At 51.0% G+C, this 14768-nt stretch overlaps 1 protein-coding gene across 1 annotated transcript; it reads right to left on the reverse strand.

The window, feature by feature from the left end:
* Positions 1 to 480: 480 nt before the first annotated feature.
* SNX15 (sorting nexin 15) lies at positions 481 to 12292 on the reverse strand. The gene is made up of 8 exons (XM_047775335.1): positions 12059 to 12292; positions 7235 to 7270; positions 6909 to 7029; positions 4971 to 5086; positions 4702 to 4870; positions 4072 to 4215; positions 1028 to 1285; positions 481 to 733 (listed from the first exon to the last, which is right to left on the reverse strand). Exons 1-8 carry the CDS (start codon positions 12155 to 12157, stop codon positions 627 to 629), a joined length of 1050 nt encoding a protein of 349 aa, XP_047631291.1. The 5' UTR covers positions 12158 to 12292; the 3' UTR covers positions 481 to 626.
* Positions 12293 to 14768: the final 2476 nt, after the last annotated feature.

Here is a 14768-nt window from a genome sequence, read left to right on the forward strand (position 1 = left end):
GAGAGGAGCCAGATCATTAACCCACTGCGCCACAGCGGGAACTTCCAGAATCTCATTATTATTTCTTCTTTTTTAGCAGACAGAATTTCTGGGCCAGGGATCAGATCTGAGAGGCACTGGATCCTTAAGCCACTGTGCCAGGCCAGGGATCAAACCTGTCCCAGCACTCCAGAGATGCTGCTGATCCTGTTGTGCCACAGCAGGAATTCCCAAAATCTTATTTTTAGATATTTAAATTTCATATAATTTTTCCCTGTCACAATATTATTGATTTTTTCAACTATTAACAAAATGGTAAAAACCATTCTAGCAGCGGGCCACATTTGGTTGCAGGCCACAGTTTACAGACCCCAGTTCTAGATGTATAAGCAGATCGTTTTGGAACCAGAGCTGCTGCTCACATGTCAAGAGAGAGACAGGCAGGATCAGAAGTGTGAGTCCCTGATTCCAAGGTGGCAAGAGTAGTCAAGGAACTGAGAATTCATTATTTTTCTCATTCTTGGTCCCATTACACACAGAAATGGCCTCTGGAGTTACAAGACCAGAAGATCAGACCAGGCACCAGAAGAGAAGAGGGTGGCTGGCAGTGCTGGAGCTAGAGTCTTAGGAAAGAGCCCACTCCCTTCTCAGGGGGGGAGCTGGGACAGATGCAGGTGCAGGATTTCCTCTGCCCGCTTCAGGTACTCAGCCGCCTTCTTCTTCACACCCTCCCGGCGGGCAGGCGATGGGTCGCCTGTGAAGACAAAATGGCTCAGCAGAGGTACCTGGGTTCAGGACCCCTGGTCTAGCCCCTTACAGTTCATAGGGCATCACCATGTGTCTTTCCCTGCTCCCTGGGAGTCAGATATATTGTCCCCATTTGACAAAAAAGAAAACAGAGGCCACAAGAGGTAAAGAAATGGCCCAAAGTGATAGAGCTGGTCAGTAAGGAGCAATTTTGGTCCTTGATCTGCTTTTCACTTTCCCTTCCTTTCACCAAACCACTGGGGAGCCCAGGCCTGACCCTCCACCGTCCAGTCCTGCTCACCAGGAACTCCCTGAAGCAGGATGTGCACGCCGTCCCGGTAGCCCTGCAGAGCTGCAGGGTAGGCGCCTGCCCTCTCATCCCGTAGGGCCTGGGTGATGAGCTTGGTGGCCTGGTTCAGGTAGGCAGGGGCGGGCCCTCCTTCCTCGTCCTCTTCCTCCTCCTGCCCTCCTGGCTCCCAGGGTTCCTGGTCCAGCCTTTCGGATTCTGCTTCCAACGCTGCCAGCTCGCCTAGGTGGGTAGGACTGGGGCCTGCACCTTCTGCAATGAGAGATGGAGGACGCAGGCCTGACTGGCCTTCCTTTTCCCAGGGCCAACTGCCCACCCTCAGACCTCTCTTGCCCATCAGGGTACCAACCTGTCCTGGATTTCCTAGTGCCTGAGCAACCCAAAAGCCACTTGCCCACAGCAAACTTGTGCATGATCTATTTGGCTGGTGGAATTCATATACTTTTGTAAAAACAGCCTTACCTTCCTAATTTTTTATTTTGAGGTATAGTTGTATAGTTATATATTACATAAGTTTCAGGTGTACAAAAGAACCTAATTCTTTCTTTCTTTTTTTGGTCTTTTTGCCTTTTCTAGGGCCGCACCCGTGGCATGTGGAGGTTCTCAGGCTAGGGGTCTAATTGGAGCTGTAGCCGCCGGCCTACACCACAGCCACAGCAACCCAGATCTGAGCTGTGTCTGTGACCTACACCACAGTTAACGGAACACCAGATCCTTAATCCACTGAGCGAGGCCAGGGATTGAACCCACAACTTCATGGTTCCTAGTTGGATTCGTTAACCACTGTGCCACGACAGGAACTCCCTAACTCTTTCTTTAGGTACACATTAATGTTAGTTTGCAAGCTCTGGGTCGGTAGTTCTCCTTCCCTCCTGACCATAATGGACCTACAAATCCAAGAATTTCCTCCACAAGGTTTAACTGAAGGATGCTAGAGTCACTATGGCAGGCCAAGGGTAGACAAGTGCCAAGCCTTGGAATCTTCGAATAATGGATTCAGAGAATCTCAAGGCCTTTTTAAGGTCTTGGAATTTCAGCTGAAGCCCCAAATGTGAAGACAGTGGGTGGCAGGTATTCGCACATTCCAGAGAGAAGGGCTCATTATATCTCCTACAACTGGCAAAGAGAGGCTGAAAGATCCTGCCTGCAGCTTACAGGAAAGAAGGCTAGAAATACGGTGAATCTCTGATGAAAAGGCTTTATTTTTTATTTTTTGGGCCGTACCCTCGACATATGGAGGTTCCCAGGCTAGGGGTCCCATTGGAGATGTAGTCGCCGGCCTACGCCAGAGCCACAGCAACGCAGGATCCGAGCCACATCTGAGACCTACACCACAGCTCACAGTAATGCCAGATCCTTAATCCACTGAGTGAGGCCAGGGATCGAACCTGCAACCTCATGGTTCCTAGTTGGATTCACTTCCGCTGCGCCACGATGGGAACTCCCCGAAAAGGCTTTTGAAGGGAAGGTGGAGGTACGGGAACCACCACTGCACACCACTGGCCTGGAGAGGGAAGGGTGGACCTCTCTGCAACCCCATCCAAGTGGCCCCATGTGGAGACCAGGGGCCTCCTACAGGAAGGGAAGGTGACATCTTACTTCTCAGGTGGAACTACCGGCCTCCTGTATTGCAGAAGATGGAAGAGGTCCTAGGACACCTTAGCACTTGGTATGTGTGATGGAGAGAGATGAGTGGCAGCTCTTCGCCTGGAGAATTCTGATGGCGAAAGGCTTGCTGGAGGTGCCCACAATGTGCGGCACGTTTTTTCCTGGGCCGAGGGACTGTCTTGTGGGAGCTGCCTCGGAGGAGTCGGGACAGGCTCCTGCCCAAGCATCTGGGCCCTGGGCACCCCAGGGGGCTTGGCTGGAGCAAGGCGGAGGATCTGGATGCCTGCCTCTCAGTGGCAGGGTTCCTCAGCCGCAGCAACACCACTCCTGCTCGCCTTTCCCCTCCAATCCCTTCCTTCCCTTCGTGGGGGTGGGGGGCAGCGGAAGAAGAATACAGGACACTCTTCACACCCTTGTCATCAAGGCCAGGGGCCAGGCCACCAGTCAGGCCTGAGCTGGTGGGGGAGTGAGGCTCAAAACTGGATGGGAGGGAGCTCCCGTCATGGTGCAGTGGTTAATGAATCTGACTAGGAACCATGAGGTTGCGGGTTCGATCCCTGGCCTCGCTCCGTGGGTTAAGGATCTGGCGTCGCTGTGAGCTGTGGTGTAGGTCGCAGACGCAGCTCGGATCTGGTGTTGCTGTGTCTGTGGCCTAGGCTGGTGGCTACAGCTCTGACTGGACCCTGAGCCTGGGAACCTCCATGTGCCACAGGTGCAGACCTAAAAAGACAAAAGACAAAAAAAAAAAAAAAAAGACTGCCGAGGAATCCCGTTTCGTGATGATCCTGAAATGCGATCAGCCACTTCCCTACCCCAGTAACAGGATAAACTCAGAGAACTTTATAACGAAAAGATCCAGTGCCTCAGAGCCTGTGATTGTCAACTCCCTGATGTGACAAGGAGCTTAGGACCGGGGTCTCCGTGGGGGGGCCTTCCCTCTCCGGTGCCCCCACATGCCAGCAGCTGCTCCAGGGGCCTCCTCTGCTGTCCTCTGAGTCCATACCTCACCCACCTCCCCTTGACCGGCAGGCCTCTTCCGCCTTGAGGATCTACAGCCAGACCCCGAAACCAGCCAGGAAAGCCCCACTGCTGGCTTCCAGCAAAGGAACTCAAACCCTCCCAGGGCAGTACGACCCCTGCTGGCTCCAGAGCTTTCTCAGGGAGAAGATCCCATGGAGGAAGTGGCTCACCACCTCCAGGCTGCTGGTTGTACGGAGCATCCAGCACGGCGACCCCAGCACCGGGAAGGGGGACTGCTTCGAATTCTCATCAAGGCTGCCATTCGCCCACAGGGGGGTGCCTTTCTCGGCTTTCCACAGGCACCGCACAGGCCAGCTGGCAGCCATGCCTGCTGCAGCACCCCCTACCCCTAAGGCCCTTCTGCCCAGCTGCCCCCCTCACCCCCAACCCCAACTGTCCCAAGGTGTTACCTTCCTTGGAGAAGGGGTCGAAGAGGGCAAGCTCAGCCTCGGTGAGGGGGCCTCGGGCAGGGGAACCGGACGTGTCCTCGGTGCTCCCACAGTTAAAGAGGAGATCCAGGGCCTCCTGGGCAGGGCTGGATGGTGGCGGGTCCACTGAGGAATAGATCATTGGGGACATTCATGCCTGCCTTTATTATTTGCCAGCTTTCAAAATGTAATGACCCTCTCACTGAATCCTTGGCGCAACCAGGCGCATGGACAGGCCCATTCTTAGGGTTTCTGCCCATTTTACGGATTAAGAAACTAGAACCCATGAACCCAACTAGTACCCATGAGGATGCAGGTTCGATCCCTGGCCTTACGCAGTGGGTGAAGGATCTAGCCTTGCCGCGAGCTGTGGGGTAGGTCCTAGAAACGGCTGGGGTCTGGCGTGGCTGTGGCTGTGGCTGTGGCCTGCAGCTACTGCTCTGATTCAACCCCTAGCCTGGGAACCTCCATATGCCGTGGGTGTGGACCTAAAAAAGAAAGAAAGACAAAGAAACTAGAGCCCAGAGAAGGAAAATGGAGTTCTCCCCTCCCCCTTTCCCCATCCCCACACTCTGGGCCCTCTGGGCCGCTTCCCACCCCCACCCCATGTACCTGGCCCCTCCAACTCCTCCAGGCCCCTCCTCTCTGCAGGGAGAGGCTGGGGCAGCCAGGACTCGTGAGGCTGCACCCGCGGCTCATCAGGGGGTGGTGTGGGGATCAGAGGGGGTGGCAGGATGTGCAGGTCCCTGGATGTCTCAGAGGGCCGTGTCACCTCTCCACCCTGCGGGAGAGAAAGACCAGCCAGGGGGAGTCACAGCGTGCAGCTGATGGGCAGGGAAGCTTCCCAGGTGCCCGGGCCGGGGAAGAGCAGGTACACGTACCCGGAAGAACTCCTTGAGCTGGGGGCTGTTGTTGAGCGCGGGGATGTGCACAGTGAAGCGAAGCAGGTCCTCGGCCCCCTTTCGCCGCTCCTCGATCACTGAGGCTTCAAACCGGCCTGCACCCACCAGACACGGGGCAGGGAGAGCACGGTGACTCACCAGGGCTTCCGGCCCCCGGGCCTGAGAGGATCTGAGCAGCCCACGCCCCCTCCCCATTCTCCCAGCAATCTTCCTTGGCTCTGCCCCAGGGTGGGGTTCTTGCAAGGAGGGACCAAGCTCCCTATTCGCCCATTTACCAGATGTTTATCGAGCATCTACTATGTGCTAGGTTTAGAAGGTGAAAGAGAGAGGCAAGGTCTCTGCCCTGATGGATATATCACATCCTAGACAGGAGGAAGCAGGCAACCAACAAGAAACAAATCATTTCAAATGGCTTTGATATAGCAGGGCGGCACGTAAAATTCAGAGAGGGGAAGTGACTTGCCCAAGGTCACACAGCAAGTAGCCCATTTTCACAGTTTCACTGTTCTGTTTCAGGTATCACTCGGAGTTTTGTTTTTAGCTGTACCCCTGGCATGTGGAAGTTTTCAGGCCAGGGATCAAATCCAGGCTGCTGCAGTGACACACTGGATCCTTACCCTGATGCACCCCATGCAGACAGAGTCAGTTAACTCTGGGCTAGTTATTATGTTTCCAGGGGGAGGAGACTGCTGTTTGCTCCACTGCTTGGCATATCCTGCCAGCAATGACCTTTCACCTTGCTAGAAAGAACATCTCCTGTGAGTCTAGAGACCCAAGTAAGAGATCAGCCCTGTTCACCAGAAATAGAATCTGAAAATTTACAATTTCCTAGTAGCTACATTTCACTTTATTTTTTATTTTTTTTCTAGTAGCTACATTTTAAAAAAGTAAAATTAGGTTAATTTTAATTATATATTCTCTTTAACCCAATATGTTCAAAGTTTTTTTTTTTTTTTTGGATGCACCCATAGCATATGGAGCTTCCCAGGCTAGGGGTCACATTGGAGCTGTAGCCACCAGCCAACGCCACATCCACAGCAATTTGAGATCCAAGCCGCATCTGCAACCTGCACCACAGCTCACAGCAACTTGGGATCCTTAACCCACTGAGCAAGGCCAGGGATCAAACCAGCATCCTCTTGGATGCTAGTGGGATTTGTTTCCATTGCACCACAATGGGAACTCTCTGTCCGAAGTGTTCTCATCTGAACGTGAAATCTATATGCAAATTAGCGCTAGTTTGCATTCTCTTTTTTGGGGGAGTGGGGCTCACCCTCAGCAAGTGGAAGTTCCCAGGCTAGGGGTCAAATCGGAGCTGCAGCTGCCGGCCTACGCCACAGCTACGGCCACGGCCACGTGGGATCCAAGCCGTGTCTGCAACCTACACCACAGCTCATGGCAATGCTGGATCCTTTACCCACTGATCGAGGCCAGGGATCGAACCCATGTCCTTGTGGGTAGAAGTCAGGTTCGTTACCACTGAGCCATGATGGGAACTCCTGCCGTCTTCTTTCAGTGTGAGTTCGGCCCTTACAGAACATCTCGGTTTAGACAAACCACATTTCTCGTGCTTCTCAGCCACGCGTGGTTCTGGCTACTGGACAGCACAGGTCTAGAGGAAACTTTGCCACTTACAGGTCGAGCCCCTTCATCTCTGAGCCCGTATCCTCACCTTGGACATGGAGCCCGTGAGGACAGAAATGGCAAAGGGTTTGGCACATGATAAGGGCAAGGCTCACAGCAGTTTCTCCATCTGTAAAATGAGGCCACCTCTACAGGCCCATCCAGCTGTCCGAAACGTGGCACAACCAGGAGTGTCGGGCCCCCTCTCTCCAGTCCGCACCAGCAGGGGGTCTCCTTTGGCCAATGCTCCCTCCTCCCTCCGTCTTTGGCTTGAATGCCTGGGTCGAGGCTCACCAAACACCTGGGCGCGGGGGAAGGCAGGGAACTCCTCCAGGCGGCGGAAGAGGTTGCGGTGGGTGTAGGCCAGGTCCCCATGCAGCTTCCGAAAGTCGCTGTACCGCTTCCAGACCACCACCTAAGAGGGACAGGTGTCCTGACCGGGCGGAGCAAGGGTGGGAATCGGCCTTTCCCACCCCAGCCCTGGGCTCTGTGTGCCTTATGGTGACACACCCAGCGCCAGGGAGGAAGGTGGGCTGCTCGCCTGGCAGAGCGACCCCCTGTTCCTTTACCGTTTCCAGATCTGGAATTGGGAAAAGGTCCCCTCCTCCCAGGAGCCTCACCTCTTTGACATCTTCCGGGTCCCTCTTTGAGATGAACTGAGGAAAAAAGGCAAGAACCAGGTGAGACCAGAGACAGACACCTGACACCCCATCACCTGTAAAAGCACAGAATGCCCTGGCTACTGCCCAGCCCCCTTCAGAGGGGCAGACCCTTTGGCCCCAGGTATCAAGGTGTTCTGGCTTTGGAGTTCCCGTGGTGGCGCAGTGGTTAACGAATCTGACTAGGAACCATGAGGTTGCGGGTTCGGTCCCTGCCCTTGCTCAGTGGGTTAAGGATCCGGCGTTGCCGTGAGCTATGGTGCAGGTTGCAGACGCGGCTAGGATCCTGCATTGCTGTGGCTCTGGTGTAGGCCAGTGGCTACAACTCCGATTGGACCCCTAGCCTGGGAACCTCCGTATGCCACAGGAAGCAGCCCTCGAAAAGGCAAAAAGACAAAAAAAAAAGGTGTTCTGACTTTAAGGCTCCGAGCTTTTTTTTTTTTTTTTTGACTTGAATATAATTTTATTTTAATTAACGTCTCAAATGCACATCGTTTTATTTATTTATTTTATTTTAATTTTTTTGTCTTTTGTCTTTTCAGGGCCGCACTTGCAGCATATGGAGGTTCCCAGGTGAGGGGTCCAATCGGAGCTACAGTTGCCAGCCTCCGCCACAGCCACAGCAACACCAGATCTGAACCACGTCTGCGGCCTACACCCCAGGTCATGGCAACGCTGGATTCTTAACCCACTGAGCGAGGCCAGGGATTGAATCTGCAACCTCATGGTTCCTAATCCGATTCATTTCTGCTGTGCCATGAGGGGATCGCCATCAAGTGCACATAGTTTTAAAAATCACATGAAGGGCTCTGAGCTTTAAACTTTGAGCGGTCTTTCTTCCATGCACCTCAGTTTCTTCATCTGTCAAAGGGTTACCAACCTGGCTCCCTGGACTCTGTAATCAATAGAAATTGATGAAGCCAGACGAGGAATTCAGGCAAGGCTGTAGGGGGACCCATTTGCACCACCAGGGAGTGAAAACAAGTAACAGACACCCTTACTCGTGTTGCTCTCCCAGGAGGGCTGGCCGGTCCCTTAAATGGGATGAGGGTGGGGGTGGATTGGCAGGGGCGGCTGGAGGGGGGGCTTAGGTAGTCTGTCCACCCCCTTGTGGTGCTGTGTGTGCAGGGATCATGCTCAGGAACCCACTGATTTTGCTCCTGGCACTTGGTTTGCGGCTTTTGTGTATCTTACTGTTCATGGCTGCCTCGACTGTGCATGCACGCAGTTATCCGTAGCCCCTACAAGCTTCTTTGCGTTCTCTGTCGAGGTGCAAATGCAAGCTCTTTAGTAAAGTTCCAGCCTCTCTCAAAATGGGAAGGTCCTTAAAGGTCTGTCTAGAGCCTCAGCCCTACCTTTTTTTTTTTTTTTGCTTTTTTTAGGGCCGCACCTGTGACACATGGAGGTTCCCAGGCTAGGGGTCAAATCGGAGCTACAGCTGCCGGCCTACACCAGAGCCGCAACAACTCGGGATCCGAGCCGCATCTGCGACCTACACCACAGCTCATGGTAACACCAGATCCCCAACCCACTGAGCAAGGCCAGGGATCAAACCCAAAGCCTCATGCACGAGTCGGATTTGTTGCCGCTGCGCAGTGAAGGGAGCTCCTCAGCCCAACTTTCATCTCAGTTCCTTCCAAGGGCCAAGTTCCTGCATCTCCTTCTGAAACCAAAGAACCCCTAGTTCTCTAAAGAATGAGTTTCTGTCCCAGGAGCCACCCCTTCCTTAAAGGAGGAAGCCTCGGTGGGCGAACACTCCTGGACACAGAAGAAACTGTCACTGGGGTTGTGACTCCTGAGTAGACTAGTGTCTGAGGTGGAAGATTCCATTTTCATTATATGCTCCTAACAGTTAAAAAATAACATCTTACAGCTCAAAGTAACTTTCACAGTTTTCACAACTCCCGTTCAGTATCTTAGATCCCAGGGAGGCAGACGCGATTAACAAGTCCTTTTAAAAGATGAGGAAATAGGAGTTTCCATTGCGGCACAGTGGGCTAAGAACCCGACTGCAGCGGCTCCAGGCAAGGGGCAGCGCAGGGAGTTAAGGATCTGGTGCTGCTGCACCTGCGGCCTAGATCGCAGCTGTGGCTCGATCCCTGACCAGGAAACTTGCACATGTCATGGGTGTGGCCAAAAAAAAAAAAAAAAACCCCAAAACAAAACCTGATTAAATGGAAGCTCAGATGAGGGATGTGACCTGTCAGGGGGACTCCTATCCCTGAAACCCTGGCCTTTGCTGTTCACAGCAGACTTCCCTAAAATAATATTGGTTAAAAAAAAACTATATTTAAAAACCAATGAGGGAAGTTCCCATTGTGACTCGGCAGGTAACCAGCCCGACTAGTATCCGTGAGGATTTGGGTTCGATCCCTGGCCTCGCTCAGTGGGTTGGGGATCTGGCGTTGCCATAAGCTGTGGTGTAGGTCGAAGACGAGGCTCGGATCCCATGTTTCTGTTGCTGTGGCTGTGGTGTAGGCCTCCAGCTGCAGCTCTGATTCAACCCTAGCCTGGGAACTTCCATATGTCGTGGGTGAGGCCCTAAAAAGTAAAAAACAGAAAAACAATAAAACTCTGAGGGAGTTCCCTGGTGGCCTAGTGGGTTAAGGATCTAATGTTGTCACCGCTGTGACTCAGGTTTGAACCCTGGCCAGGGAACTTATGCATGCCATGAGCATGGCCAAAAACCAACCAACCAACCAACCAAAAAACCCACTAAGGAATATATCCCCGACAAAGGACTCCTACTCAGAATATAAGGAACTCCTACAAATCAATATTAAAAAAACAAACAACTGAACTTTACAAAATGGATAAAATACCTCAACAGGCACCTCCAACCAAAGAAGATTTTGAATGGCCAAAAAGATTTTGGAAATATACTCAACTTCATTAATTGTCACCAAATTAATACTCCAGTGAAATATTACACACCCACCAAAAATGGCTAAAATTAAAGATGCTGGAGTTCCCACTGTAGGTCAGTGGGTTAAGAACCCAACTAGTATCCCTGAGGATGTGGGTTCAGTTCCTGGCCTCAATCAATGGGGTTAAGGATCGAGCATTGCCATGAGCTATGGGCATAGATTGCAGATCTGGTGTTGCTGTGGCTGTGGCACTGCCGTGGCTGTGGTACAGGCTGGCAGCTGCAGCTCTGATTCAACCCCTGGCCAGAAACTTCCATATGCTGCAGATGCAGCTGTAAAAAGATCTCCCCCCCCCACCCCCCCCCACCCCCCGCCAAAATGTTGATGATACCAGGTGCTGGTGAGAATGGGAATATAAAATGTTACAACTATTTTGGAAAAGTGGCAATTATTGGGAAAGCTACACATATGCCCATCAAATGACCCAGCAATTCCGAGGGACTATCTTTTTTTTCAATTCTTATTTATTTACTTATTACTGACGTAGCTGATTTACAATGCAAACACGTACATACATTTTCTTTTTCAGATTCTTTTCCATTATAGTTTATTACAAGATTATAGTTCCTTGTGCTATATAGTAAGACCTTGTTGATTATCTATTTTATATGTAATAGTTTGTATCTGCTAATCCCAAATTCCTAATTTATTACCCACCCTCCCCCTTTGGTAACCATAAATTTGTTTACTCTGAGTCCATTTTTGTTTTGTAGATAAGTTCACTTGCATCATTTTTTAGATTCCACATATAAGTGGTATCATATAACATTTGTCTTGGACTTTTTATTTGCGTTTTTTAGGCATGAGAAAGACATAAAAGATTTGGGGAAAGCTCATTTTAAACATCTAGGATAGGATTCTGCATTGAAACCACTTTGAGGAACATTTAGGATAGGATTCTGTATTTAAACCACTTTCATGGCTCAGTGGTTAACGAATCCGACTAGGAACCCTGAGGTCGAGGTTCGATGTGGCTGTGGTGTGGGTCGGCAGCTACATCTCCAATTCGACCCCTAGCCTGGGAACCTCCATATGCCTCGGGAGCGGCCCTAGAAAAGGCAAAAAGACAAAACAACAACAACAAAAAACCCACTTTGAAAGTCTTTACGTTTTTGCTTCACTTTAATAGTTACTAATGCATCAGTTTAACCAGCCTACTACAAAATTGTGAAAGTATATTAAAAAAATTTACAGTGAAAAATCTTTCCCAATTAGTTTTTGTATATGGCTCTACAGATATTGTTATACTGTTGCTATTTTAAATTATTTTCATGATTTCTTCCATGTCTCTCTATAATATATTTATAACGTTGGCACTGCTTCGTATGTCAACTTTACTCTGTATATACTGACTTCTCGCTATGACTGTGAAGAGGAGACTTACTCCTTAATTTCTTTTGAACTGTATGAGCTTTTAGTCCTACACAAGCATTATTTTTTGAAAAATTAAAAGTAATTCAACTCCTTAAAGGGCTTTTATGTAAATATCAAACAAACCAATAGACAGAACTTACTCCAAGAGATTGGAGAACTAACCAATATTTGGGTTGAGCCAGAGTTTTCATATTAACTTAAAGAAATTAAGTTTGATTGCCAGAAGCCGAGCGTAGGGAGTGGGCACCCACACCTCACCGGCTGGGCACTGCTGTCACGCCCTTTTAAGAGGGCAGCGCCCTTCTATGGCCCCACTCCTAGACGGCTAAAGAAGTAAACGAAGGCTCTTACCGCCACCTTCTCTTAAAGGGGAAATTCATTTCCAGCGTCTAAAATGGGAGCTTGCAGCAGCGTCTTGCCTTAAGGTAAAACACGGCCCCCCTCTTGTTAAAAGGGTAAAAGTCCCCGCTGGGCCCCATCTCACCTGCGCGGTGACTTTGTACTCGGTGTAGCCCTTGGGGTGGGTCCGGGGGTCGGAGACTGTGTAGTGCCGCAGAAAGTCGTCCTTCGCCTGGCGGGACATGGCAAACGAGCTGGAGCGGAGCTGCCCGCCGCCCTCCGCCTCCTCCGCGCCGCCCCCGCCCCTCCAGGTCAGTCTCCACGAGCCAACGCCTCTCCTGGGCTTGCGCCCTTCATTCTTTTGCCCAGGGACCTGGTCGCAAGTGACAGTGCAGTTCTCGGCCGGGGCGCTCGGCCAAGGGAGCGTCTAAAAAGTTCTCGGTTGTTGGTAAAGCATGAACGAGATGATTTGAGAGTAAGCATTAGGATGGTTGGATAACTAGGTTTTGTCTAGACATGAGCCTACCCCATGTGAGCTGTAAACCCTCATCGCAGTCTCTCTAAGTGACTTATTTCATCCATCCACCCGACTTTTACTGTGTTCAATATATGCCAGACAGTGTCAAATTATTTCTCTCTCTCCCTCCCTAGGATTCACGAAATTCATGTTTTCTGGAAGGGGGGGGAGTGGGGGTGGGGTGGGGGTTTGACAAGATGGTGTCACGGGCTCTTACTGTCTGCATGAGTTTCCCTTAGCCCATGAGTTTCCCTTACTACTTGAGCCTCAGTTTCTCATCTCTAGAATGGGGAGGTTTATAATAGAATCTACTGCAGCAGATGTTTCTTTATCCTTTGGTGGCCTGTCCGGCATTCACCCCTGCCTCCTGCTGTTAGCATCTTAGCACCAGATCTTTGTTTGGAGGTGGTTCACTGGTGTGTGCAGCCCGTGGGCCTGGTAGCCCAGAATCCAAAGGTGGAGGCTGCTTTCCTTACCCCAGGTCCCAGGGAAGGGTGGTGGGCTCTCTCCTGAAGCCTTAAATCTTGAGTGAGGGACAGAATGCATGGCAAGGGGACTGAATTGTTCCCTGAGTACAGTGTTGGCTGTAGGTTTGGCTGTCCAGCCTTTTGGAGCACTCTGTTTTGCAAGTCTAGATATCTGACTTCCATCAAGATGCTGTGAGTTCCCAGTGTCCTTCCTCGAAAGGTTCTTTCTTTCTTCTTTTCTTTCTTTCTTTTTTTTTTTTTTTTGCTTTTTAAGGCCACACCCACAACATACGGAGGTTCCCAGGCTAGGGGTTGAATTGGAGCTACAGCTGCAGGCCTACATCACAGCCACAGCCACAGCCATGCCAGATGTGAGCTGTGTCTGCAACCTACACCACAGCTCACGGCAACGCTGGATCCTTAACCCATTGAGCGAGGCCAGGGATTGAACCCACAACCTCATGGCTCCTAGTCAGATTTGTTTCCGCCGCACCACGACGGGAACTCCCGGAGAAATTTCTTTCTGTGGAAAGCAGTTGTAATCTGTATCTGGCAAACCATGCAAGACCCTGCCTGATGCTACCACCCCCAGGTTGTGAAGCTTAAATGAGGGAGCATGGGTACAGCGCTCATGGCCACTCTCTTTACTGGAACTCAGATGAGTGGGTGCTGTAACTCCAGAAAGAAACACAATGCAAACTCCCAAGTCAGACTCTTAAGATCATGGAAACAAGTTAGTTCTTTCTTTCTTCTTTTCTTTTTTTTTTTCTTTTTTTGCTTTTTAGGGCCACACCCACAACATATGGATGTTCCCAGGCTAGGGGTCCAATCAGAGCTACATCTGCCTGCCTACGCCACAGCCACAGCAACACTGGATCCAAGCCGCCTCTGCGACCTACACCACTGCTCACAGCAACGCCAGATCCTTAACCCACTGAGCGAGACCAGGGATCAAACCCGCATCCTCATGGATGCTAGTGGGGTTCATTAAGCACTGAGCCACGACAGGGACTTCAGGGCAGGTGGTGCTATAGTTCCGCACTGGAAAGCTTATGTTCTAAGTTTGTCCACTCAACACCTCCCTTCTTCCACCCTAACAGAGCCCAAATTTTGCATAGGCCCCTCCCCTTCAGGAAAGGGTCCTAGTTTAAGAGTAAATTGGTCATTCTTCCTCTTTTCCCTTGAGAAAACTGCCCTTCCCTCATAGACACATTAGGCTCCTTGCACCTGGCATTAAGTTTCGAGAAGAGAAACAAAAACTAAAACCAGCAGGGTTTAGTGGCTAAGCGTGCTGGGTCCAAATCCTGGTCCCTTGCTTCCTAGCTGAATAGAGTTTTTTTGTTTTTGTCTTTTTAGAGCCTACCTGTGGCATACAGAAGTTCCCAGGCTAGGGGTCCGATCAGAGCTGTAGCCACTGGCCTACACCACAACCACAGCCACGCCAGATCTGAGTTGCGTCTGTGACCTACATACACCACAGTTCACGGCAATGCACGGATCCTTAACCCAGTGAGGCCAGGGATGGAACCTGTGTCTCGTGGATACTCGTCGGGTTCATTACCATTGAGCCACAGTGGGAACGCCCTAGGTGGGTAGTTTTGGGTAAGTCACGTCTCCTCCCGGAGGCTCGGTTGCTTTATGAATGGGGACACTGAGAATCTGTCCTGTTTGGGGCTGTTCTTCAGTGTGATGGTAAGTGACAAATCTTCAAAGGGAACCCTGCAGAGAAAGCACCACTGGTAGGACCACAGGAGGGGGCCCTGTGAAAACATCCAGCTGTTCTGCCACCCGGATGGGGGTCCTGGGGTCCCCCTGGTTCCCATGCTCTCCCAGTCTGGTTCCTGCTTCAGAAATGCCCTTGAGGCTTGAGG

This window comes from Phacochoerus africanus, chromosome 4 (assembly GCF_016906955.1).
Source record: "Phacochoerus africanus isolate WHEZ1 chromosome 4, ROS_Pafr_v1, whole genome shotgun sequence".
Taxonomy (NCBI): Eukaryota; Metazoa; Chordata; class Mammalia; order Artiodactyla; family Suidae; genus Phacochoerus; species Phacochoerus africanus.